The sequence below is a fragment of the Cuculus canorus genome, chromosome 3 (assembly GCF_017976375.1).
Source record: "Cuculus canorus isolate bCucCan1 chromosome 3, bCucCan1.pri, whole genome shotgun sequence".
Taxonomy (NCBI): Eukaryota; Metazoa; Chordata; class Aves; order Cuculiformes; family Cuculidae; genus Cuculus; species Cuculus canorus.
The window spans coordinates 65,379,580-65,406,245 of record NC_071403.1 but is presented as its reverse complement, the minus strand read 5'-3'; the positions used below and the strand labels follow the sequence as shown (position 1 = coordinate 65,406,245).

At 39.9% G+C, this 26,666-nt stretch overlaps 3 protein-coding genes across 7 annotated transcripts in view; 1 reads left to right on the top strand and 2 right to left on the bottom strand.

The window, feature by feature from the left end:
• EXO1 (exonuclease 1) overlaps positions 1 to 8,948 on the bottom strand; it is a 31,448-nt gene extending 22,500 nt beyond the window's left edge. The window contains exon 1 of one of the 2 annotated variants that reach the window (XM_054063995.1): positions 8,859 to 8,948. In XM_054063995.1, coding sequence (XP_053919970.1) covers positions 8,859 to 8,923 — 65 coding nt within the window. In that variant the 5' untranslated portion in view covers positions 8,924 to 8,948. Of the gene's footprint in view, positions 1 to 6,269; positions 6,353 to 8,858 lie in introns of those variants that run through there. The other variant, XM_054064000.1, reaches the window with a different exon arrangement.
• Positions 6,370 to 12,678, top strand: LOC104057993 (uncharacterized). Of its 4 annotated transcripts, XM_054064002.1 has the most exons (3): positions 6,499 to 6,678; positions 8,774 to 8,947; positions 11,119 to 12,677. In XM_054064002.1, exons 2-3 carry the CDS (start codon positions 8,907 to 8,909, stop codon positions 12,116 to 12,118), a joined length of 1,041 nt encoding a protein of 346 aa, XP_053919977.1. In that variant the 5' UTR covers positions 6,499 to 6,678; positions 8,774 to 8,906; the 3' UTR covers positions 12,119 to 12,677. The 4 variants fall into 4 exon arrangements, with proteins under 4 accessions (XP_053919976.1, XP_053919977.1, XP_053919978.1 ...); XM_054064001.1 differs by lacking the exon at positions 8,774 to 8,947 and having other exon boundaries at positions 6,370 to 6,678; positions 11,119 to 12,678; XM_054064003.1 differs by lacking the exons at positions 6,499 to 6,678; positions 8,774 to 8,947 and adding an exon at positions 8,960 to 9,432.
• A 456-nt stretch (positions 12,679 to 13,134) lies between these two features.
• The window catches only part of WDR64 (WD repeat domain 64), a 38,194-nt gene continuing 24,662 nt past the window's right edge, over positions 13,135 to 26,666 (bottom strand). The window contains 10 exon segments of the mRNA XM_054062334.1: positions 13,135 to 13,169; positions 13,172 to 13,245; positions 14,678 to 14,723; positions 15,375 to 15,426; positions 16,830 to 17,013; positions 17,676 to 17,724; positions 18,317 to 18,367; positions 18,370 to 18,433; positions 20,389 to 20,540; positions 22,026 to 22,147. Coding sequence (XP_053918309.1) covers positions 13,135 to 13,169; positions 13,172 to 13,245; positions 14,678 to 14,723; positions 15,375 to 15,426; positions 16,830 to 17,013; positions 17,676 to 17,724; positions 18,317 to 18,367; positions 18,370 to 18,433; positions 20,389 to 20,540; positions 22,026 to 22,147 — 829 coding nt within the window.

Sequence of the window (26,666 nt, the reverse complement as noted above, 5' to 3'; positions counted from 1 at the left end):
CTTGTACACTCTTGAGAGAAGTCTAGAGAAAGATATGCTTGAAACTATATTTAGTAGCAGACAAAAATTATTTTAGAAGCTCCTCATTTTTTAGGATATTTTATCAATAATGTTAGTGAAGTCATTAAAAACCTGGATTATCTAGTTAATATTGCAACTGCCATCTGCTTCAGTCAGGCCAGGCTAAGAGCATGATTTATGTGAGTGATATCTCCCTTACCAACTAATTCTTTTAAACTGTTAATGCCATTTGCAGGCTTCAGCCCCTGACAGCTACAGAAGGGAACAGAAGAAAAGCCGTATTAATTTCCTGCATCAGAATCCCAGGTAACCTCATCAGGCTGGTCACAGTTCTTATCTGCTCACTGCTGAGTGGACACAGCGCTTGGATTCATTTTCGAAGAGGAATTTTTGTGAGAGTGATTCCAGCACTCGCCTCCTGTGCAAACCTGGTAAGGTCTGTGCCCATCAGCTTCTTCATGAGGATGTGGTAGTGAAGAGAACACAGCTTTGTGAAACAACACCTTATGCGAAGCTCATTGGGCTCAACCCCAGCTATGTAATATTTGAAATGGATGTCTGTCAATAGCATGCTTGGCTGGAGATGCCAAAATCATCTGACCTTCTCTTTGTGTCCTGTTTTTTTCCAGTGAAGGCAAAGGATCACTAATCCGTGTGTTGCCAGCGAACAGCAAAATCATGCACCTCATGAGTAATCCCTTGCATAATTTGTGTGATCTCCTCTCATCTGACTGCCAGTGGAAACTTGCTCTCTGCCATCATGAAGTGTTAACAACATTTTGATTTGGTAGTCTGCTCCTTTGCTCTGAGTTCTCTGAGTCTGCTTTGAGTACTCAAGCAGTAATTCTCAGCTATAAGAAGGAGCACCCATGAGCAATCTCCTACTGACATTCATCATGAAAACAAAGCTATCTATCAGTGTCAAGGGAGAAACTGTCCACTTGTTCATGTTCTAAAAATCCTGAAAAAGTGGATAATTGATACAAAAATGCTTAAATTGCTGTAGTGCCAGGCACAGACTCATTCTGGAGATTTCTTCTCAGTAAGAAGTGCCAATCGTCTTTTGTTCCTGGTCACTGAGAAATAACATAACACTAATGCCATCCCAGAAAGCACTCTCTTATTTGTGCCTCTAACACTCTGCTTTTGGCTGCTTTTCCAGAAAAGGAGAAGAAATAACACGTCCTGCTCAGGCCCCAATCCCTTCTGCTTGCTTCTGCTTTAGGTTTCGCTACAGGACATTAGGTGAGACTGAAAACAAAATGCAGAACAAGGACATTTGAGAGGTACTGAAAATAAAATGCATTCCAGCCCATTTTGTGGGAGAACGGTGTGTTTAGATTTCTCCCTGGCACTAAACAGCCTCTTTCTGGAATTTCATGTGTCTAAATTAGTAATGGCTGAAGGGAGACAGCAGGCAGGAGGCACTTCTCCGGACTCCTCCAGTTGCGCTCCCTACTCTAAAATACAGGATCTTCTCTCATCCCAGTGAGTCCACAGGGGCCTCCAACACAATGGAATTCACAAAGGATGGAGTTGTTACACCAGGGGTGCAGGGACATTGAGAGGGTTACAGCTGGCTCTCCTGGCTTTCTACTTTAGTTTCAACCTGTTTCTTAGCAGATAATGCATCTGGGGCTTGCCTTTTTTTCAGCCCATTCTTCTAAGGATAGAAGACTTCTAAGCTCATGCCTCTTGCCTGAATTTGTACCTTCAATAAATGTTGAAACCATAGAATTCTTTTCATGTAATTTGACTAAGGGCTAGAAGTCTTGAAAATACTCTGTGCAGTTCATGAAAATGTGGAGAGGAATGGAAAGGAATGGAATGGAATGGGATAGAAATAGGATAGGGTAAGATAGGATAGAATGGAATGGAATGGAATAGAATACTTCAGTTGGAAGGAACCCACAATGATCATCTAGTACAACTGCCTGACCAATTCAGGACTGACCAAAAGTTAAAGCATGTTTTTAAGGACATTGTCCAAATGCCTCTTAAACACTGACAGGCTTAGGGCAACAATCACATCTCTAGGAGGTGTTCCAGTGTTTGACTACCCTCTCAGTAAAGAAATACTGCCTAATGTTCAATTTAAACTTTCCGTGGAACAGCTTTGAACCATTCCCATGAGTCTTGTCACTGGAAACTTAAGAGAGGAGCTCAGGTACCTCTCCCTCCCTTTCCACTCTTCAAGAAGCTGGAGAGAACAATGAGGTCACCCCTCAGCCTTGTTTTCTCCAAACGAGACGAGACCAAAGTCCTCAGCTGCTCTCCACAGGACATGCCTTCCAGTTCTTTCACTAGCTTTGTTGCCCTCCTCTGAAGGCATTCAAGGACCTTCACATCCCTCTTAAATTGTGTGGGCTAAACTGCACACAGTACTCCAGGTTTATAATGCACCAACACTGACTACAGCAGAACAATCACCTTTTTTGACCTGGTTGTGCTGTGTTTGATGCACCCCAGGATGCAGTTTGCCCTCTCGACTGCCAGAGTCATTCTGCTGGCTAACATTGAGCTTGCTGCTAACCAGCACTCCCAGATCCTTCTCTGTAGGGCCTCTCTCCAGCCACTCCTATCCCAATTTATACTTGTGCCTGGTGTTAGCGTGGTAGCATACAGAGGTTAACCTTTGCTCCATGTCACGGAGCGCCCTAGCATCTTGCTGCCATGATCATGCATACATATGGATGATGATTTACAAGTCACAATAATTACAGGCTTTCCTTTGCATGAAAGCTACAGAAAAGGGTGACCTTGGACGCTCTTCTGTCTCCTTCAGATGTGAAGTTGCAATGTAGGCAGGGAATATACCTAGAACTGGAAAGCCTGATTGTTGTCTATCTTTCCCCTGCTAAAGGAAATGGTTTCTCTCATCTGGAAATCAGGTAGATTGAGGGAAGAGGACAGGAAATGAGGCTTCATTAACTCTGTTGCTAACACAACTACTTTTATTCTGCCTGTACTTGCCTGTTATGTAAGTGCATTTTTCCCTCTGGTGGTACTTTCTCTCTACAGGTGTGTGTTGGGTTTGCATTGCAATAGTTTTGGTAGCAGAAGGAGCTATAGGGGCATCTTCTGCTGGAAGCTGCTGGAGGCTGCTGGAAGCTAGGACTGGCTGGCTCTGGGGCAGACCCACTTCTGGCCAAGACCAAGCCAGTCAGTGACGGTGGTAACCATAATTCTTCTGTGATAACGTATTAAAGAAGGGATGGGGTGGAGGGCAGGAGTGGGGGAATGGTGAGGGTGCAGCTGAGGAGAAAGGGCCAAAGCATGGGGGAGGCATGGGCTCCCTCACCTCCCTTGCCTGCAGCCGGGCTGCTGGAGCTCTTTGGACAGATCGTGCCAGTCTGGCATGGCATGGCAGCAGAGGGAGAGAAGCCAAATGCAGAGAAACAGCCCTGCAGACACCAGATGCTACAGAAACAACTATGCAGTCATCAGATGTGAGAAAAATAGCATAGCAGAGAACACTAGGTCAGTGGAAGAGAGGGAGGAGATACGCCAGGTGACCAAGCAAAGATTCCCTTGTGGCCCATGGAGGAGACAATGGTTGAGTAGGCTGTTTCCCTGCAGCCCATAGAGTCCTGGTGGATGTCCATCTGCAGCCTGCTGAGAACCCCATGCTGGAGCAGGTGGAGGTCTCAAAGGAGGCTGGGACCCTGTGAGAAACCCTCACTGGAGCAGATCATGATGAGCTGCAGCCTGTGGGAAGGACTTACACTGGTGAAGCTCATGCTGGAGTGGGGGAAGAGAATGACAAGTTCTCCTGCTGAGAAAGAGTGGCAGAAACAGGTGATGAACTGACCACAGCTCCCATTCCCTGTCCCCCTGTGCCCCTGGGCAGGGAGGAGGTAGAGAGTACTGGGAACAGAAGGCAAGACTTGAAAGAAGACATAGTAGGGGAAAGGTGTTCTTTTAGGGTTCTGGATTTGTTCTCAGTATCTTGCTCTGATTTGATTGGCAATAAATTAGATTGATTTTTTTTCCCCGACGGAATGTTTCATTCCTGATGGTAATTGGCGAATGATCCCTCCCTGTCCTTACCTTGACCCACAAGTTGTGCCTTTGTTTCTTTTTACTTTCCATCTCAGAAGGGGGAGTAGTGAGCTCCACTACATGATTCTTTGTTGCCAGCTGCAGGGCTCAAACCCAGGACAAGCTGCAACCTGTGTTTAAATTAAACGGTGCTCAGTAAAGAACAGCCTCGTCGACCTCTAATGGAAACTCAGGTATGCTTGGATGTAGTATGCGTGGCTTAATAAGTGGCAGTCCTTCCACCTCCTTATCGATCAACCAGTACATAGTCTGAATTAAGAGAATGTTGTTCTCATATCCAAGAAACAGGGGTTTTTTTATTATTATTTTCTTTATGGTGGAACCATTAGCCTGAGCAGATTCCAAGTGGAATAATTGCACTGTGACTCATTACATTTTACTTAATGTTTTTCTGTTTGGAGGAAATAAGATATAACTGATGGCAAGAAAAGAGGTTGTGGAATAATCATGTATTTCTATCTTACACCAAACGAGTTTATTTTCAATAATCATAAAGACTATTTTCAGATGTTTCTGGTAACACATTTTATCTCTCCCTCTAGGGCCACAAAGAGGCCTTTGAGCTACAGACCTGGGACTCTGCTCCTGAAGCTGCCATTTAACTTGGCTTGTTTAGCAGTCTGCTGCTTTTGCACAAGCTCCACAAACTTTGCAAATTTTCCACTTAGGGACTAGTCTTGATGATTTAAAAACTGAGATACTAGTGACAGGATGTGAGTTTGGGAAAAGGTTCGTTGTCTGGATTCATAAGTAGTTCCATGAGAAATATGCCGAGAAACATTCACTCTGATGCATAAGAATGATACTAGCTGTCAGTGACTGAAAGTCTTTGTGATGCTTAGCTTTATCAGCTGTATTTATCTGATATATATATAGATAATACTGAGTGTCTACTGAGTGTGTTCCTCCTTTCTTACTCATCTGTAGCTTACCAATACTCAAGTAGTCTAAACAGGAACCATAAATTAAGTCAAAGAAGTTAAAGCAGATGATCAACTATAACTGAATGAAACAAGTCATGGAAGCTCCGAATCAAAAGTATGGATCACCACAATTATGCAATAACCAGTGTACCATCCAGAGTCCTAAGGGGTATATAACACATGTGGTTTAGTTCTTGCTGTTAACTAGTAGCTGATCCACCAGCAGCATTGTTCTCCCTCAGAGAATGATGATTTCTATGAAGACAGAAAATCAAATACCCGAGGTGATCACCGCTTCCGCCATCTCAATTTAATCTGTTTCTATGTTTGTTAGCAGCCTCAGATCCTCACACAAGCCTACCACAGTGCTTTGTCTCAGTGTACTGAAAACATGGACAAAACACAGTCTTCCTCAGTCTTTGCAATACCGAAAAGCCAAGTTTCAAGTTGCTGGTTTACCTTCATAGAAAACTTTTCTTATACATGTTGTTAATGTGAGGATGTGTGAGCCATAGACATAACCCCTGGTCACTGACTGTCTCTCTGAAACTTTTACTGTTCCTCCCACTACCTAGCGCTGACTGCATTCCTTTGGAGTACCCACAAGAAGCAAAGCCTTCTTGTGGACACAACATTTGTATAACACACTAGCACTGCGAAATCTCCCTTCACGGTCTTGTTACTCAGCAGAGGTTTGTCAGTGCTAAGGTAGGGGTGTATAAGAGAATTAAGCCAAGGGGGATTGTTATTGGTAGTACAACCCCAAATCATAGAATCATAGAATCACCAGGTTGGAAAGGACCCACTGGGTCATCGAGTCCAACCATTCCTAACACTCCCTTAAACCATGTCCCTAAGTACTTCATCCATCCGTTCCTTAAACACCTCCAGGGAAGGCAACTCGACCACCTCCCTGGGCAGCCTGTTCCAGTGCCCGAAGCAAAGCCTCACTGAAGTTTGTGAGACTTTTGTCAAAGTCAGATCAAGTGTCTCAGGACCTAGTGGCAAGATCTACTTGGTTTTTTTCTCAAAATTCACAATATACGCATCCTCACAAAGCATCTTCCTCGGCTCTCTCCCAGTTTTGCCCCCTTAGCCGTCAGATAAACAGCAGACAGATGCTCTCTCATCCTCTTCCCCCTCCCACACTCGTGGACGGAGAATCAGGAAAGGAAAGGAAGACCCGTGGGTTGAAATAGAAACAGTTTTAATAAAACAATAAAAACTACTACTACTATACAAAGTATCCAAACCAGTACCCACGTGTCAGCAGCGGCCGCCAGGCGGCGCGCACGGCCAGGGCAGCGGCGGCGCCAGCGCAGGGCGAGCGCGGAGCGCGGCGGATCGGTGGGAAACACGGCAAGGGGGCGCTCCCCGGGAAACTTCCCGGTTTATACTGGCCGTGACGCTTATGCTACGGAATACTTCAGTTGGCCCGCCTGGATCATCCGTCCTGGATCGGCTCCTCCCAGCTTTACGCACCTGCCTACTTGCAAAACATGGAGAGCGGCATTCTTCTCATACCGGAATCTGACCAGAAGCTGAAGCAACGTGTGGCGGCAGCTTGGCTCTCACGGAATGTGAAATGCTGCATCCACTCAGAAGTACAGCTTTCTGCCATGAAAATTGACTTTATCCCAGTTGGAACCTGTGTTGTTTTGGAATCGCCAATGTAAGGATATGGAGCTGTTGGAACGGGTCCAGAGGAGGGCTGGATGCACCTCTGCAATGAGGACAGGCTGAGAGAGTTGGGGTGTTCAGGCTGGAGAAGAGAAGGCTCTGAGGAGATCTTATAGCGACCTTCCAGAACCAGAAGGGGCTACAGAGAGCTGGGGAGGGGTGGGGGGGTGGGGCGGGCGGAAAACCACTTTTTACAAGGGCATGTAGTGATAGGATGAGAGGGAATTGATTTAAATTGGAAGGGGGAAGATTTAGATTAGATATTAGGAAGGAAATCTTCATGGTGAGAGTGGTGAGGCACTGACACAAGGAAGTTGTGGATGCCCTCTCATCTGGAGCGTTCAATGCCAGGTTGAATGGGGCCTTGAGCAGCCTGGTCTGGTGGGAGGTGTCCCTGCCCATGGCAGGGGCGTTGGAACTGGATGACCTTTGAAGTCCCTTCCAACCCAAACCATTTTATGATTCTGTGATTCTATGTTTAAATGCAAATATCCAGGTATGTGTATTTGCAGCAACAATTTGCAGCTACAGCAACTGAACGTCAAGTGGGTACATGCATGCAGGAATATTGCCTGTAACACTCATAAAATCCTGTAGGTTCAGGATGTTTCTGGAAGTACTAAAAATCTGATGTGATACAGAGGAGGGCCACAAAAATGATCAGAGGCTTAGAACACCTCTGCTGTGAGGAAAGGCTGAGAGCATTGTGGTTGTTTAGCCTGAAGAAGAAAAGTCTCAGGGGAGACCTTATAGCAGCCTTTCAGTACTTAAATGGGAGCTTATGATAAAGCTGGGGACACACTTTTTAGTAGGGCTTGTTGTAATAGGGGTAATTGTTTTAAACTAAAAGAGCGTAGATTCCGACTAGAAATAAGGAAGGAACTTTTTATGATGAAGGTGGTGAAATGGTGGAACAGGTTGCCCAGAGAGGTGGTAGATGCCCTTTCCCTGGAAACATTTAAGGTCAGGCTGGATGGAGCTCTCAGGAATCTGATCTGATTTGTTGAAGATATGTCCGCTCACTGCAGGGGGGTGGACTAGTTGACCTTTAAAGATCCCTTCCAATCCAAACCATTCTATAATTTTATCTATAGAATGAGAAACAGAATGGGATACTATCAGTCAGCAATATGTAGCTATGAGCTGCTGCACATCGGTACCAAACTAAGTGAGACCACCTGGAAAAGAAATCATACCATGCTCGGTTATGGATGCAAAACTGAATAAGCATCATGGATTGTATTTGGCTCTTGCATTTAGATATACTTAGCTGGTTCACCGTGAAAAGTAGTCTGTCCCATCTTTCTCTAGCTTTCTTTCATGTCTCTGTGCCTTCTTACTGGAAGTTGCTGTATTTCCTCCATTCTTCATATTGAGATCTTTCACCTCCTTCCTGTATTCCAAAGGATATCCCTCCCTGCCAATCTGTCCTTTTGTCTTTATTTTGCAACTCAGAGTTCTTTTCAGTTCATCATCTCTAGTTGTTTCAGTTCTTTTCTATGCCAGACATACCTTGGAATGATTCTGAGTGGAGGGAATATATTTCCTCAGGCAGGAAGAGACAATGGACGGCTTCAAATGCATACATGAGCATGCACACAGACAGATGTATCCTATCACCTTCGCTACAATAAAGTCTCTGAAAAAATTCCTAGACTTCCCCTAGATGATCCCCAAACCCAAACCAGTGTTAGAGCACCCATTCTTGCCATTAATCCTCAAAACCGTCTGCATTACCAGCTTTACTGCCTTTGCTGATTATATTAACCATTCTAGAGCCTACCTTTGGTGTGGCATGCTGCTTGCGACAGATTTTTTGGTGTCTAGAAATATATGTCAGTATAGAGAACAAAAGCATGCTAAGCTTCTAGTATACCATTGAATATTTTTTTCCCCTTTTTGTGATCTTTCATTGTGAAATATCCAGGTGCACATGAAAACTCTGTGCCATAATGCTGCATGGCTCAACCTGGCCTCTAGAGACCTCCGACAGAGGGAGCCCCAGCCGAAGCTGAGTGCAACGGTCAGTTCAGTTTCGCTTTTGAAGGTGCAGAGGCAGGAACAACTCTCTCCCCCTTTCTTTACAGATATGTCTTCAAACTAGTCCTGCAGTGATTACAAACAAGTTTAAAATGTTGTGGTTTTTTTAACCTCACAATAATGTAATTTTACCTGTGGTCAACGAAGAACTTGGAGCGTGTTGCAGTTATTTTGCTCCTTATGCGCATGGACCTCATCCTTTTGCTGAAGAAGTCAAACAGGTAGATTTTCTAGCATATTCCTCTTAGCTGCAGGTGCTTCTGTGCTCCTCTGAACACCATCGTTTCTAGTTAAAACCCTTCGGAAACGTTTGTGTTTTTCTACAACAAAGTTCAGAATAGCAGTTATAGCCAGTAATATGGTGACGTAACACTTTTCCCCTGTATGTTGTCCAGAAAACTCTTTAAACCAGTCTGGGGTCATTGAGTTCCTCTGAACTCTCCAAGTCTGCCCAGAGCCTGAGCTGTGCCAAGGCAACTTTCTTCCAGTTTGGGAATCGTACAGAGATCTCTCTCCACATAGCTTTAAAGCATGATCTAGTAATGTTAGCAGCTTGATTCAATCATTAACAAGAAATTGCAAAAAGACAAGCAAACTGCCACAGATAACAACAAACAGTTTGGCAGATGGTGGGAAAGGAACAGCTGTGTCATCATATTTAAGGTGAGAGCCTGAAGCAACAGAAACCTGAGTCCTTCTGAGGCAGGTGAGCAGCACCCAGGAGTTGTTGCTGTTGAATTACTTTACTTGGTGCTGGGCCCCACTGCAACTGAGGTAAGCTGTGCCTAGATTTACACACTGTGCACGTGCAGTCTTTTCTTTCCAAGAAAAGGGATTTTGAATAATGCTTGAAAATATTCTTTTCCATAACATTTCTTGTCATGCAAACAGTGAACTAGCAGATGAAGGTCTGCATCTCAATGAAATCTAGGGAAACATGGACTTGGATGAAAACTTGTTTTAAGCTAGTAACTCAAGTAAAAGGACCTTTTCACTGAAAGGTTAAAAGGAAACAAAAAAAGCTGTTAATCATATTCTGCAGGAAAACTGTAGGTTCTCAAGAATGTTTCTAGCTCACAGACTTTTATGGGATTTTCAGAAAGAAGAGAGAAAGACAGATGTTTGCTTTTCATGCAGTCTCCTCAGTGTGGATCAGCTCAGTGGGCAGCAGAGGTTGCCTCTAAACTGCCAGCAGGACTCCATCATAGAGGGAGAAGTATATTTTGCTGCATTATTTGGGTGAAACTTCACTCTCTTTTTCTTAGAGTAGGCAGCTGATGGGAGGAGTGCTTCCGTGCTGCCCCCTGCCCCTTCAGTATTACTGCTCTCATACACCCTCTCAGGCCAGATGCTGTGGATAGATTCTTGCAGATCTTCTTTCTTACTCTCTCCCTTGTTTGCTTTTCTTGTCATCTGCATTTCTGCAGGTGATGTACTGATAGGCACAGGACAGACAACAGGGCACCCTGTCTCATGTGCAAATGCATCTGTTTACATACTCTTCTTGTAGCCTGTATTTTTTTATTATTATTATTATTCATGGATGTGAAAAGTATCCTATTTTATTCTGCTCTTAATTGATTTAATCACTCATTTTACATCCATCCAACATGGATGCCTGACTCTGATCTTTCTATAGATGTAATGCCTTCAAACCAGAAAGCACTGTTAACTGAATCACAGCTTTAAAAAAAGAAAAAGGCACAGTTAGTGATGTCTTAAAGATATCTTAGTTCCCTTCAAGAGAATGGAGACTTGAACTAAAGAGGACAGAGTCACTCCTTAATGTACTTACTGTTACCTATCTATAATACTATCAAATTAACTCAGCCTGGAGCATAGCTACAGATAAGGCTTAGTAGTGTTCAATTTTTATCAATCTGCTTATTTCAGACAAGCCCAGTGCTGGTCTAAGCTGACATAAACTCTGCTGTAACTGTGGGTAAAGGAAACATATTTCATGCAAGTCAATGAGATACAGATGTTCTACCAAATTTTGTTAGAATTTTCTTACATTTCAGAGGTGAAAAAAGGGAAATTTTGATGGAGAAAAAAATATTTTGCTGGGATCTAGTAATTCCCTGGGATCAGATAGGATGACTGAATAGTGCTTGTGCTTTCTGGGAAAATGAAGGAGGCCCAGTAACCTGTCATTTCCCTTACTCTGTTATTCTGTCAGAATCCTCTCTTTTGGGAACATTGCATCAGTTACATCTAGCCATACTAAGTGCCCTGTTCAATTCTGTTTCTCGTGTAAGTACTCTTCTTTGTGCTACATGGAATAAATTTAAAGTAGGTTAATCAGTAACTAATTATTCAAGCAACAGCTGAACAGTCTCTCATGAATTCTCAGCCTTAAATAACCTAAAATCTGTCTTTTGCTTTTATGTAGGTACTGCTATATTCCATATTGCCGAGTCTTCCAGCCGCAAATTAAGAATATGCATCTGTTCCTCCTCTCCATTTTATATTTGCCTTTGAAAGCCACTGGCACCAAAGAGGTTATATTTGGTCATAATAATTTCACAGAATATCAAGTGGGCAACATGAACCTGATTCTCTCTGTCCCACATGGTGGATCAATGGAACCCAGAGACATCCCAGATCGAGAGGCTGGCTGTTGGGATGCAAACACCTCCTCTTGTATTTTCTCTCATGAGTGTCCTCCTGGAACTATTCAAAATTATAAGAAATGCAAAGTGTCCACCAATCAAGACAGGTTTACTATAGAGGTGGCTCAGGCTCTGGCTGAAGAAATCAACAAAATTACTAATGCCTTCTTCCCACATATCATTATAAACCACCTACAGAGGTTCAAGATGGATGCTAATAGGGAAAAGGAAGAAGCCTCCTTTGGAATTCCCCAAGCAGAACAGGCCTGGGAGGACTATATGGGATTTTTGACCACTGCAAAATCGCAGATGACAGGGGGCCTGATTCTGGATATCCATGGACAAGCACATCCTGAAAAATGGATAGAACTAGGTTATACACTTTCAAAAACTTCCCTTAACTCGGGTGTCTTTTCGACATCATATTCCTCAATTAGCCATCTTGCCAGTCAGCTAGTCAATGTGTCATCTGAGACTTTGGTTACAGGGAACAGAAGTTTGGGTAAATATATTGAAGAACAAAATAACAGCTATGTTTGTGTGCCTTCTCCATCCAATCCTAGCCCCCAAAATGGGAGCTATTATAGTGGTGGATACATAACAAAGACTTTTGGTTCCCGTAGTTCCGGCACCATCGATGCCATTCAGCTTGAGCTACCCCAGTGGGTGAGGGCAGTGGAAGAACGTCCCAGATTTTGTAAAGCACTAGCAAGGGCTGTAATGAAATTCTGGCACACTAACTATTGCAGCCAGTATAACCATGAATTTCTGCCATGCTGAAAGCGGCTGTCTTCTTAAGATACCTTCCCATAATAAAGGTAATGATTTGGATCAACAGAATAACTGATAAACCAGGACCATTTAAGCCTACAATAGAATTGTGGATGGTGGTGGAAAGGAACTAACCTACGAAGGAATAGAGAGACATTGACATAGAGAAAATCCACGGCTGATACCAACAAGTCTGTTAACACACAGCTTTGTACTAGATCCAGCATTGAAAACACTGCCTGAAGAAGAGTGGGTATATTTGAAAGTATCACTTGTTTGGTATGCTTTCCTGGGCTTAATTTCTTTCCAGTAGCATCCTCTGTTCTCTATCACACAATAAACAACTGTACTTTTTCTAATTAATTCTGTGCAGTACCTTCGTAGATTATGTGTTCAAAGAAATGAAGTATCTCTACTTGTGACAATTGGATAATATCATTGTGTAAAATGTTTGGGCTCGGGACCAGTTTCCATTTGTTGTTTATAAAGCCCTAAGAGTTAGAACTCTTCAAATAAACAGTAATGCTGAACAAGGATACACAGTCTAAACTAAGTCATTTTTTGTTAATGAAATGAATTATGGGGATAAAAAGCATGAAAGCATTGTAGCACTGTATTTTTTTCACAGTTAAAATAGCACAACGGTAAGATTGTAACTGGATGGAAGGATGCTAAAGATTACACATGCATATTATGCATTTTTGACAGTCTCCTTTACGGCATGGTTCCCTCCTGTGACCTGGTCCATTGATTTTCTTCAGCGTGGGATTTAATACTTCATTGTTACTGGGAGCAATATTACACTACGGGCGGGCTCTTCTGCTCAAGGGAGAATATAGTGGCATGAATAGATGTGAAACAGTGAGAATGAAAACCAAAGAGGTTTTTTCAGTCCCCCTGGTGATACGTTTTTGTTCCAGCTTGCCCATTGAATGAGGACAATATGTAGGGTTATTTATGGCTAATTTCTATATTAGAAATGTAATTGCATTTCCTGTATGTTGCGCAGAACAGAAACAGATTTGTCATATACATACTTTTGGAGAAGCTAGAGATTTCAAAACTTCAAGTCCTGAATTATGTCCACATCTTTAGGCTTTATTATAACCGAAGATGATCTGGTCAGTGACTTCCACCTGTACACACAAGACAGAAAAAATCTAAAGCTCCTACCAAATGGCAATTTTGAACACAATATTCTTAGCTTGCTCTAAAATAAAATTATTTTGAAGTATAATTTATTACATATATCTTGAAATTATAATTTTTATTAGGTTCTTCACAGGTGTCATGAAGTCCTTCATTAACACTTTGTCAATCCAAATTCTGCTTATCATCTTTAGAAGGCTGGATATTTTAATATAAAAACACTAGTTACCACAGCTGGGTGCTAAATCGCTGCGTCATAATGGCTTTTTGGCCTTTCTGTCAGTTCTGATTACAATTGCTGTGTGGTTTCCTTGGCTCGCATATCTGGTTTCCAAAGTTAATCACAAGAAGAAATGATCTAGAATGTCTGCTAGTGTAGATAAATTCACTTATAATCAGAAAATTAAGTCAAATCACACAACCTAAAGAATCGTAAACTACAGAGAGAAACTGAGACTATTCTTGCAAATAGGTCTCTCTACCTGCTGACATTTTTCAATAGATCACCTGAGCTGCTTTTTTAAACTGTATGCACTGGTGCTATTCATCTGGGTTTGTACTATTTCAGGTATAAGCACATTTGGGGAACATCTGTTAATAGCATTTATAACTTGATTTGTTAATCGAAATTCTAAAATATTATCTCAGTGAAAACTATCCAGTAAGCAAACAAACAGCATCATGAAGATAACTGACTTGACCCCCAATAAGAAAGGGTCATCGGGCACTGGCAGAGGCTGCCCAGTGAGGTGGTGGAGTCACCATCCATGGAGGTATTTAAAAAGCAGGTAGATGAGGTGCTCGTGGACTTGGTTTAGTGGCAGATAGGAATGGTTGGACTCGATGATCTAAGAGGTCTTTTCCAACCTAGTGATTCTAGGATTCTATGATTCCATATGCTGTAAGAGCAAAGCCTAGCATCCATAAGTAACACTGCCTTTGGGATGATGATTGGCTAGCTATCCATTACACTAGCTGGTACAATTAATCCAGAGGAATCAAGCTGCTCTTGAGGTGACAGGACACAGAGTATGTACAATGTTAAGACTGAAACTTTCTGTCCGTCAGCTTGTGGCCACCTTTTCTCTTTCCAGTTCTTTGCAGGCTTTTTTCTTTCCAGCTAGAAGGCTTTTTATTTTCTTTCAGTCTGTTTAATAATGTGTTTTAAATGTATGATAGCCATTCTCTTTTTCTGAAATATTTGAAAAGTTCTCAAAAAGTAGTCACAGTTTGACACAGGCATGTCATTTATGGAAGGGTTCTTTAAGGGTAGTTGCTTAATTATAGTATCTTTGATTCTAGAGGTTTCAAACTAGCTGCTGACTTTTCCAAAGGACTACAGGGGTTAGTCCTTCAAACACAGCCAAGCACTTCTCTATATTAATAAGTTACTGGTCTGACTTTTGTAGTACTACTCACATTAGTAAAAACTCTATGGAATGACAAGTGTTAGCAAGATACCAACCTAAATGGGGTAACAGTAAAGCATGTTAGTAATTTCCTATTGACCCAAAGTGCTTTGGTTAAAAGGCAGCCTAAAAAAGTACCACTACAGCCTGCATGATTTTTTAAGCCCTAAATTATTTTTTCCCATATTTGGACTGGTTTGTTACTAAAGGCACCATGCACGTTGCTTTTGAAGATTCCTGCTTCAGAACTTATGTTTGTTTGGTCAAACCAATAAATTAATAAACCTGGGAGCTCCAGTACTAGGAATATGGATTAAGCTAGAAGGCCAAAGCACTGTGGCTTGATTTCTAAGTAACCCATGCCTCCTGAGAACTCTGCCCAGAAGGAGACTGGTTCAACACTGCTATTGAACACAAAACATATATGCCCATGTCAGAATGTGATGATCGGAAGTATGTAAATGTATCCATAAATTCATAGCAAATTTAAGAAGATCATTTTTAGAGCTGAAAGATTAAATTTGGTTTATTCTTACAGAAGGATTCGAGTTTGCATTAAAACTATTCACATTAAGCTTTTCAATAGTTTTTGTTTCTACTACTAGACAAAAGAATCTTTTGTGTAATGCCAACATTCATGCTGGCCACATCTGGTTTCTAGGACTGTATATTTGCAAGCAAGCGAGGAGGCTGACGGAGAAACTTACCTTTCGTTTGCAAGGAAAAATCTGTAATGGGAAGAAGAAATTTGTCGTAGCACTGCAGATAAAAGACAAGGGTGTGGAAAGCAAGAAAAGCAAACACACAGTGGCACAAACACAGAGTGAGAGTATTAGATGAATAGGTAATAGAGTGGATACTTTGCCACAACTAAAATCCTGTTCAGTGCATGCTATCTTCCTACATTGATTTACTGATTTGAATCAATGGGGAGTGGAAACACCTCTTCATTTACAGACTCAACATCAAGCTGCTGCCCAGTTTTGAAAAAAAGAGGGAAAAAATCCTGACCTTCTGACATTATAAGAGTAGGAAGTCTGCAGGAAAGAGTTCTAATGGACATTCTGGAAGTGACATATTCAAGGATGAAAATTTTCTGAATTGCTGTCTCCTCTACGTCAAAAGAACAAGCTATTTCACTTCAGTCAATTCAGTCTAGCTGTACCTACCCCTATTTCACCACTTACCTCTCGTTTGCTGTGGAATATCGTCAGTACTCATCCCATATGGTACTGAAATATTTCTTTCTTTAAGGTCCCTTCCAGTCCAAACTATTCTATGATTCTCTGAGTTGATGATTCCTAAGCACACTAATATATCAACTGTGCAGACAACAAAGCCCAACAAAACCCAACAAAGCCCACAGCTACTCTACTCAGGGACATTTACCAGCATGTTCTATTTTTGCATAAAACATCTGCAACGCTACCTCATTGTCTTTCTGAAAAATTCTCCCAATGACTTGCCTTTACTACGATTCCTATTAGAGCCTTACATGTTTGACATACTGTGATTACTGTCTGCCACAATGACCAATATTACCCAGTCATATCATGGAACTCACACTCCTTGCTGCGTTTGCTTTTTACGTCTTGTTTAGAGTAACATGTTTTCTGGAATAGTCTTACAGATCTGAGGTGATATGACAACCAAGCCACTGGCTTTACAAGCTTCTTGTGGATGTAGACACTGTGTGTTAGAACACTATTTTCTCCTGATTTATAACCCTACTAGTGCTAGCTATCTAGTGTAATGTTCCAGGCATATTTCTCCTCCACCAAGAGTAGGACATTCTGCCTTACCTACCATCCTTTCTTAAAGGTAAATGTGTGTGTAAAATCAGCTTCTAGACTTTCAAATGACATTAAAGTCAATTCTTGTTATAATTATTTCAAATAATATCTCTTCATATTACACTTTCTGTTACCTCCTGATGCAGTTATTAAAGCAGAACTGATTTGTGTCTGTGGAAGAAATTATTAACCAAAACATGCAATTAAATATCTGCTGCTGCAATTGCTGAAAACCAGCAATGGACCAATGAAAATAGTAATGCTTATGCAGAAAGGCAGAAACCTAATTTGATGATATGCAGAAAGTGAATTTTACCTTCACAGTTTCTAAAAGATCATCTGCCAATTAATGAAAAAGTTCTATTTTACCTTGAAAATTAGGAGCTGGCAAATGAAATTAGGAAAAATAAAGTGTATTCGAAAAACCTGAATTATTTTTATCTTCCCACTCTGCTCCAAAACAAGAAGTGTGTGTTGACTCTCATTAGCCTTCAAATAAACTATCTCCAGTGGATGACATCCATCTTTGCTGACTCCTAAATTTTCACTGTTCCTACACACGGATAAGAAAATGTTCATAAGGGAATGAACTTTCAGCAATAACCTGTGCTTCAAAAGCAGAAACTTGAACTGGATCAATCAGGAAAAGAGAAAAAAAAAGAAAACCCAATTGAAGGTTCAGAGCTAGGTCACTGGTCTTTCAAAAGCTGTAACAGCAGGTGTGTTTCTTAGGAAAGCACCCTTAGGGACACAAAACTTACTAGAAAACACCTTCACCACTAGATCCACTGTTTTTCTATATTTTTCCCATATTTCCATTTTATGCTGCAGCCCAGGATAAAAGACTACTGCTTACCTTACTTCTGCTTCTGGACTAATGTCATCAGTGAGCAAGCAGAGTACGGTTTGTCAGGCAGAAGACTTCAGGTTCTGAGGTACAGCAAGAAGCAGAGGGACCTGCTGGCTGGACTTGCCCCATTGAGCTAGCAGGGAGAAGGAGATACAGCATTATCTTAAGTAAGCAAAGCAGCTATAACATTTGACTTCACTTTTGTAAATCTTGATAGCATTGACATTCTGCTGTACTCTTAAGATTCATAAAGGGTGCAGTCTCCACTCCCAAGTATAAACAAGAGATATTAGCCACTATGCTGTGTGGAAAACCATGTTTCCTTTTTATGAGGCAGCTGTTATATATTTAATGTATTTTAATACTTCAAGTGTGTACTCTTGAACGTTTGAATGTGAGAATAATTACTCCGTCCTGTCAGCAGATTCCAAAAGGATTAAAATTTCCTGCAGAATTCAGTGTAGCACTTGTGTATTGGTGGGGCCTTGTCACATTACCTAAAACTAATGTACTTTACATAAAATACATAAAACATTCAAGAAACGTGTGGATAGATATATTCTAGTCTTTGGTGTCTGCAGACACTATAAAACTCAGCTTAGATACCATAAAAATTAAAAACTATTGCTCTCCATCTGCAGCCTTTTAGTTAGAGATTTAACTCCTAAATCCTATGAGAAAACACCTTTTCAGACCAAGAACTTTGAAGACAGTCTTTCAGAGAGGAATAGGCTAGCGAAGTACCAGAGCCCAAGCAGCCAAAAATCACCTTTCCACGAATCATTTATCAAAAAAACTCCAACCAAGGCACCACCTCACCACTACCCTTTTCCACAGACCAACAGCTGTGCATTCTTTTCTGTGCATACTTTATCCTACCTTGAAAGAAAGCCAAAATTCATTCTTTTGTCACTGAGACAGTCAAGGCAAAGAGTTCTGTGTGCTTATGTAATGTGTAATTTAAGACAAATTTAATAAAAATGAGGTACTTATTTAATAGTTTTACCATCACATTTACCAGTAGCAAGATAAAAATCATTTATTTCAGTGGCTGCACTTCAATATTCAGCCCATATGCATCTTCAGTCTAATACATTTGATATCTTGTTCCTAGGTCCCAGACCTGAAAAAAAAAAGGGAATTATTTATACTACATCTTCTAATATCATCACACAATGCATTCTAGTGTAATTGAAGAAAGATGAATGCTTTCAAGAGCAAATTTTCACTTCCCATGAAATAGGTTCTCTGTTACAATAGCACGCTACCATGTTCTTACACTGAAATGCTAATGTAATTTCCCCGAAAATGTCCCCCTCCCCAGAGAAGACAGTCTGGGAAGGGGAGGCTCTATTTAGTATGCTATGAGAAACACTCTTGTTAAGTCAGAGAGACTGTTGTTAAATATGAGTTTTTGAGTGCAAAAGCAAAGAAATCTAACTATAAAGAATGGTTTGAGCTATGATTTCTATGCTGAATATCAAAATGAGGCTGTTTACAAACATTTGGTGCAAAAAAGTAGGAAAAATTATATCTAATCTTTATCTTGTCCTTTCAGGAATTTAAGCAATGCCTTATAATGAAGTACTAGTACAAAGAATGCTTGCTGTGGTGGGAAAGATCAGAGTCAACTGGATTTCTGAAGTAGCTACTCATGTCATATGCACTATTTGCATATGATTTTCTGCAGCACCATGTGCCCCAAACTATCTTGTATTTCTAACAGTGTTGTAGCTGTCGTGGTTTAAGGAAGACGGGGTTTACAGTGAGAAATAATAGCTTTAATAAATGTATGAAATGAACAAACTTTTACACAAACAAGCCTTTCTCCATCGGAATGGCATGTATTACAAGCTGGCCCAATGCTACCTCTCCCTACAAAACTTGCCATCTAACTCAATCAACAGTTGATGAACACTGCAGGTCCTCAATACCTTTGATGATCATTGTCATGCTGTTAATTATACCAGTAATGATTCATTTATTCATTTTATTCATCTGTGAGTTTTCTGACTCTTGCATGACAACTATTTTTAGTGGTTCAAATCAAATGGCAAAGTTAATAGGCAAGTCTAATCTTTCATTTATATTTCAACACAAATAGAGTTGAAAGTGATAAAGATTATCTCCATCACTTTATTTTTCCTGTTAACTGGCTATTATACGGAACGCTTCTTTCTCAGTGTGGGACTTGAAATCCTTAAGGCTCAGAACAACAAGTTTTAGGAAATTATTGGAATGAGTAAATGCTTTACAGAAGGTCAGCAAATTGGAACCAGAACTGCTGGGCAAGTAGAAGCAGATTAGACAAAAGAATAAGAAACAAAATAGGGGGGGATAAAAAGTCAGGTTTTATAGTTTAGGCACACTTATGTGCCAATGAAACTTTTGAGTTTTGGTGAAGGAATCATTCTTTTATCTGAAAGCAGCGTCTTTTACACAGTCCTGGTTTTACAGAGTAACTTCTTTTCATGTTTTATTCCAATCCATAGAATGTCTAAACTATACATTTATATTCTACTATGCTGACTGGGACTCAAGCACTTCGTAAACTTTAAAGAGAAGCTTATCAGATATGCCTTGTGAATGGAAGAATAACGTATAATTGTGCTTGCACGAATTGTTCATTAGATGCATAGTTTGACATCATGACAGTTAAAATTCTCCTTTCTAGCTACTAAATAGCCAATGGACTTTCATTACTACTGCTATTCTTGCAAGAATCTGGTGTGGGAACGAGCGAAGTGTACCTGTTCAGCCAAAGGAAATATAATTACAATTAAATCCAGTGGCTCTGAAGGCCTGCTCAGTCTGCCTTGGTGCTAGCAGTGCAATTATGTCAGTGAAGGTCAGGGAAGTGTTTACTTGAGAAAAGTAGTGCTGATGAAACAAAATAGTTTATTCATCATGGCTACCATGTACCCACAGAGTTTGAGCACAAAAATAGCCACAATGCCAACACGTTGAATAGTAAACACTAATCACTTATCTAATTGTCCAGTAACTTACTTGTAATAAAAAAAAAAAAGCTGAGACTTTACTTTTTTTTTTGTTTAGGTGGTAACAACTTAAACCCACCTTCAGTATCAACTCAGAGCAGATAATGAGAATCCAGTGAAAAGCTTTGTTGTAAATCAGAACACGGATGCTTTTCTCATGTCTCTGTGACACCTCTCTCCAGTCTTGTCTTATATGAATTAGGAGATAAATTTCAGTGACAGCTGAACCTGGACAAGATGAGAGGAGTAAGAATATATACATTCTATGTATAGTACCAGTTACTTTCCCTGGACACAAAAAGATTTTATGTAAGCCACAGGGTTAATTTGAGTTCTTCTGAAAAGTATACTTCTGTTTCTTGAGAATACGTGTTCTCTAAACTAGAAAACATTCACAAGTACTCCTCACAAAGCACCAGTTAAACAATGGTTAAGTATTTACATGCCTTAAACCACCACCTGCCCACCTTTGTTGGAATTGATACCCTGACTCCAAAACATTAGAAGCCATAAATCCCCTGGTCCCAGAGCAGGTTGGCATGGAACGGAATGGAATCAAATAAATAAAACTCTAACTGGCAGATATATCACTTAAATAAATTAAGGCATCCGCCTTCTTAAAGACAAAGCTATTCTGTCTGCAGGTAATGATGTCTTTCAAGTACCTTCCTTTAAACAGCACTGAAGGTCTGAATGGTGTTTTTCAGACACCTTCCAGACCTCTTGGGTCAGAAGAGTTGCAAAGATAGAGAGGGAGATAGGGGCGACAGGACAAAAGAAAGGACAAGGTTTTTACAATGCAAGCTCACAAGCTAGACCGTATGGGCAGCCTCCTACTGCAGTTCCAGGATGCCTTTGGTCCTACCAGCAGTGAAGCAGCAGTCAACAGTGAGCATGCAGCAAAGGATGGATTTGCCTAATATTTGGCATAAGTCCAGGCACAGAGGCCAGCAATATGTGGCAAAGGTCACAGAAGGAAGGCTTCTATGGAAATATTCAAATGAAGCATGAAGGTGAAGTAATAACTGAAAATTTCCTCTGTAAAGACAGGTACTTAGCAATGAGAATTAATTTGCCCACATATAACCGCACTCTCTTGCCCTCTTCAGGGGAGAGGAGACACTCAATTAGCCTTTTAATGGAATCATTAACAGAGTCCAAGACCAGATATTTACAGATATTTAGGCACTTCTCCAATCATTGTTTATAAGGACAAAATTACCTCATTTTATTAAGGATTTATCCATATAAAATTCCTACTTACCAAGCCTTGAAAAATCTCATTAACTGAAATTTGAACTCAAGTTCATATCTGTGTCTTATAGTGATTAAAAATCTTTAAAAAACTAGACTGTTTAATATCCTGGAGATTCTTAAAATAAGGCCCAGAAGCTGAATTTTCTTAAGATTTGCACTACTTACAAAATGTCTAAATACATATAACAGTTTGTGGTGTCTACTCCAATGCATATATTTAGGCTTCTAAACCGAGTTTGTTGGCAGAAAGATTCAGCAGAAAACTATTGAAATTAGCATCATATGTAATGAGACCCACTTTAAAATGGTCTTAGTGTGCTAATACATTTACCTCCCAGTATTCTGTACATTTCATATACTTTATTTCAGTACTTAACTTCAGTTGTATGTAATCATAAAGGTAATCAGATTCCAGGAGAAAGGGCCTGCTCTCACACATCATCTGCAGTAAAATATCGGTGATAAGCATCACACAATCACTGTCAAATACCATGGCAAAGGTCTCCATCTCTCCACAACTTCTTTGGTGACCATGGAGGACCTGCAGCATTGAAGGAGTCTGTATCTCCCACACCCTAAATTCTAAAGGGAGAGAGAGGTGAGAAAATCTAGTGCTGTACCTCGTTTGGATTTTCAGCTTCTTGTTTCTTGACAATAATAATAAAGCCTTCAATAAAAATCACATTGTTAAGCATGGCACATCCCAAAATAAAGCAAGGTAAATATCAAAGATTTCTTTATCTCCATTTTATAGAAAAACAAAAGATAATCCCTTCAAATTACTGCTAGTTAAGAATAAGAAAGTGACCTCTAAAACAGTGCTCTAAAGGAAATATCTCAATAATTCTCAAGAGAAAACAATGTCTTCCTTTATTGATGTCAAACTCTCACATTATGCTAAAACTTTTTGTAAGTTAAGGAAAATCTGTGTTTTGAAAAAGACAGTAAATTTTCCTCATTCTTACAGAATGCTGGTACTGCAAATCTTTAAAACAACTTATGAAAAAAAAAACACTTGTGCAGGAAAATCCAGAACTGAGCTACTCTTGGGGCAGAAAGAAGTTGCAATGGCCATAGCATTTGCTGTAGGCATAAACAGGAGAAGCAAGCAAAAAATAAAGCTGATCATCTGTTGAAGCATTCAGTTTATCTGTCTTCCTTTGCTACGCTGTTCAACTAACTGTTCAGGGGGTCATTGAAGGCTCCATGGTGTAAGTGAAAAAAATTACAAATTCATACAGAACTTCTGAGCCCTCAAAGACAAAAATCAGCAGACATGAAGCAGAGGTCAAACTGCAGTTCTGTGTGCTGTGATATTTAACAAAGTAAGTTATGTGCAGAGAGTGTCATTGTGTGCCTTGTGATCCCTGAAGGTGATCCTTCAAAGCACCACAACTCCCTGTGGTTATTAGAAGACTTAGGAACAAATTGATGTCAATGGGATTACTTGTGAGGCTAAGGCAAGGAGGATTTAGCTCTAAGCATATTAATACAAAGTGATGCAGCAGATGGTGCTATAACTAGTGCCTTATTGAGATAGTAATTTGGCAAAGTTCAAAATTATGAACATTTCATTTCACTACCTCAAACAGTACCATTAACCTCATAATATATAAGGTTACTTTCCTTTCCCAAACATGGAGGAATGCTGGAAAGAAATCAGACTGGGTTATATGCAATAGCAAGTCAAATTGTATAGTAATGAGCCTGCAGGATATTTAGCCGGTGCTATGGAATGAAAGTGTATAAAGGCTCTGTATATCTGTCTCTGTAGTGTGTGGACAGTAGACCTACTCAACCCCTAATGCAAAGGTATAATACTGTTCAGGTCTTCTGGAGAACAGTTTCAGTGGACATTTAAATGGTGTGTGGGTGAGAAACAGGAAACCAGTGATGCAGGAGAGAGGTGACTGAACATAAGCACCTGGATCAGAAGAGCTCAAAAACCAGTTACGTTCTTCCTGTCAATCTTCAGTCTGTCTTAGAACGACATTCTTACATTGGACATTGTGTTTGAAGTAATTTTCAGGTATATAGCATCTAATTTACATTTTGAACATTTTTTAAATTATTTATTTATTTTCTCCATTACCCTGTAGAAAAATAAGCACACAAAAGACTTCAAGTCTGGAAATTTATTTTTAGTATAGCTTAAACCCTAGATCTCAGCTTTCTGGTAGAACTATAGAAATCAGGATAGGCTGAATAAAGGTCTCGCTCTATTTCCATCTGTAGGAAATACCAATTATTTAATAGTACTTACCCAGAAACAAAACTATTATTTAATAGTACTTACCCAGAAACAAAACATCTAACTGATCATTTCCTTCATGCATTCTGAGAATACAAGAACAATCCATTCTCGAAGGAAATTTGTGCATTCTCAGATACAATGAGAAACAAAATATTGTTTTGCAAAGATACCATAGCTAGGACAGATATTTTCCTCAAACACTCCAGCTACATGCTGGTTGTAAATATACATATGTTTTCTGTGTTTCAATTTTCACTGCCTCTGGTTCTGTCACTGGGCACCACTGAAAAGAGTCTGCCATCATCGTCTTTATAGACTCCCTTCTGCTATTTATATATATTGATGACATCTCCCCCTAGTCTTCTTTTCTGTAGCCTAATTTTGTAGGGTTTTTTTGCAGACTACTCAGGAGACAAATTTGAATAATGGAAAATAGGACAGGAAGTGAGAGAATATTGGGTAAATTACACGAAAAGTATTAAGAAGAACATTCCATGTTCTTGAAAGATTATGAAATACAAGAGGAGAATAAAGTTCTTAATATCTGGGAAGAACAAATAAACTGAAGAGAATAAAAGCAGAGTAGCAACGAAAGGATTAACTCTTACTTTCAAAGTGGTATGTGAAAAATATATCTGATCTAGATGTGGTCACATAATTTTTGTAAAGGATGACTGGAGCAGATTTCCCAAATGACTCTTTTTCAAATTAACTAGATTAAATTAAGATGCTGAAGAAATTATGAATGGAATGAAACTCTGCCATGTCCCAGAATGGAGATGCAATCATCAAACAAATTTGAGGGTTTTTTTTTTATGCATTGAAGCCTGTAAACTCAAATCTTGCTCATCTGATGCACTTAAGTGGTCTAATTCAATGAACACCATGACTGGATGTGTTCTACTAAAATCAGTGGAACACCTGTTGGAGCAAATTTTGACTTACTGAATTCCATTGACAACTGAAGTAGATGTAGTTTCCAGTCTTCTAGATTCGAATCTTCACTTCATACGTGAGAGAAAGCAATCATCAGTGCTTCATAGCCTTTCAGTAAAAGGGCTATGCAGTCTTGTCTGGTCTCTGCCATTATCCTTAATCTTCCTGTTTCCACAGAGCACCATGAGTGCAAGATCATCTTTCAGACAACAATCCACTTCCTGTCACGTCTCCAGGTTTTTAATAGCCCATGTCTCTATGAGTGGCTTTTTTTCTTGATGCTTTCTGAATGCATTCAAAGAGTTCTGTAACTGGAAATAATTAAGTAATAAATGCTTCTTCAGGATGCAGGAGGAGAATATGAATGAGCAAACTAACTACAGATAAGGGACAAGGAAGGGCTGAGTGAAATGAAGCAACAAAATAATAAACGAAGCATAGATTTCTGATGCAGCATTCCTCTATTTAGTCTGGAGTGTGAGGTCAGTTTTCCATTATTTCTCTACCCCATGGATTGCTCTAACTTCACCCTACACTCTGTAGAAATAATTCTTCACTGATTGGCCCCATGTTAAAAAAGGCCAGAAATTTTTTATTAATTGGTATTCGCAGAAGAATGCTGTAGTGCCAATGCAGTAACAAGGCAGATCAAACACTTTTCCACAGGGCAATCTTGCCTTGCCTGGGTTGAAATATCCAACTCACTTTATGATTCATCGTCTATCTAGCATCTCCTGAAGCATCTGAGGACACCACTTAACTGTAATTCCAAGTTGAAAGATAGGACTTTTTAAAGGACTTACTTATTCTACCTGCGTTTCTCCTCAATAAAAAAGATATTGCTTCAGTGTCTGAATAAGCCATGATATTTTACTTTGCACTGCCTCAGACCTAAGAGAAAAGGTGTAAAATAGTTGTAACAGTGGGAAATACATAACTCATTCCTCTTTTTATAACTCCCAAATGATATGTATCGATGAAATTACAGCCATAAATCAAGAAAACAGGCTGTTGCAGCCATTTTGGAAAAAATGTTTTGTGAAAACTGGGTTAGTGTTTTCTGCAGAATAATTTCAGCGTTATATAAATTTGCATTACAGTTAAATACACACACTTTCATGACAATGGCCTAATCTATGACTGCAAGATGCTGACACTTCAGCAAAGAGTCAATGTATTGTGTGAAAAACTGAGTTTGTGTTTTGGTGCAATAACACAAAGGACAAGTTAATACCTTTAGAAAAAATTAGCAGTATTTCCTTTTTGGAAATATTTTCAACAAAAACGTAAGTCAAGATAGGCACATTGTAAGTGTAGTTGTGATGAATTTGGTTCCTATTGGTCTGTGGGATGTAATTTAACACAGAGAACAGTTTGCTTTTGTGAGAAATCTCAACACAAGATTTGGAACATGTTCTATGATTAGAAAGTAATAGATCACATTGTTATTTCAGATCCAGGAAATTCACTTAACCGAACAGCTGAAGAAAAAGACATAGGTATGGACTACAACTGAAATTGTGTCTATGCACAGTGTTACCTTTAAGTTCCTCACAACCTGGAAGATCAGGAACAAATTTATGTCCAGGAATATTACATTCTAAATCAGGTCCACCAACACGGGATTATGACAATCCCTGCCTGTGCCATCCCCTCTTTCTTAGTGTCAGTGCTACGGAAAAACTAATTTGCAAGACTAAAGGACACAGAAATTATTTATGAATCTATGGCTTTGCCTAATTAGTAGGTATTCTTACGTTATAAACCTAAGAAAGCAAGTTCAGCTTTCATGATAAGAGAATTAGCTATATACATAATTTTTTAACAACTGACTGACAGCAGTTTACTAATAATTTGTTTCATCAATCCTTGAATACTGGAACAAAGTGCTCAAGTGCCGGACCAGTTTA

Excerpts from the sequence above, each read along its gene's own strand:
- LOC104057993 (XM_054064001.1), top strand. The coding sequence starts at position 6,506 with ATGGAGAGCGGCATTCTTCTCATACCGGAATCTGACCAGAAGCTGAAG. Across the intron at positions 6,679-11,118 it reads GTTGTTTTGGAATCGCCAAT|GTACTGCTATATTCCATATT; the intron begins GTAAGGATATGG and ends GCTTTTATGTAG.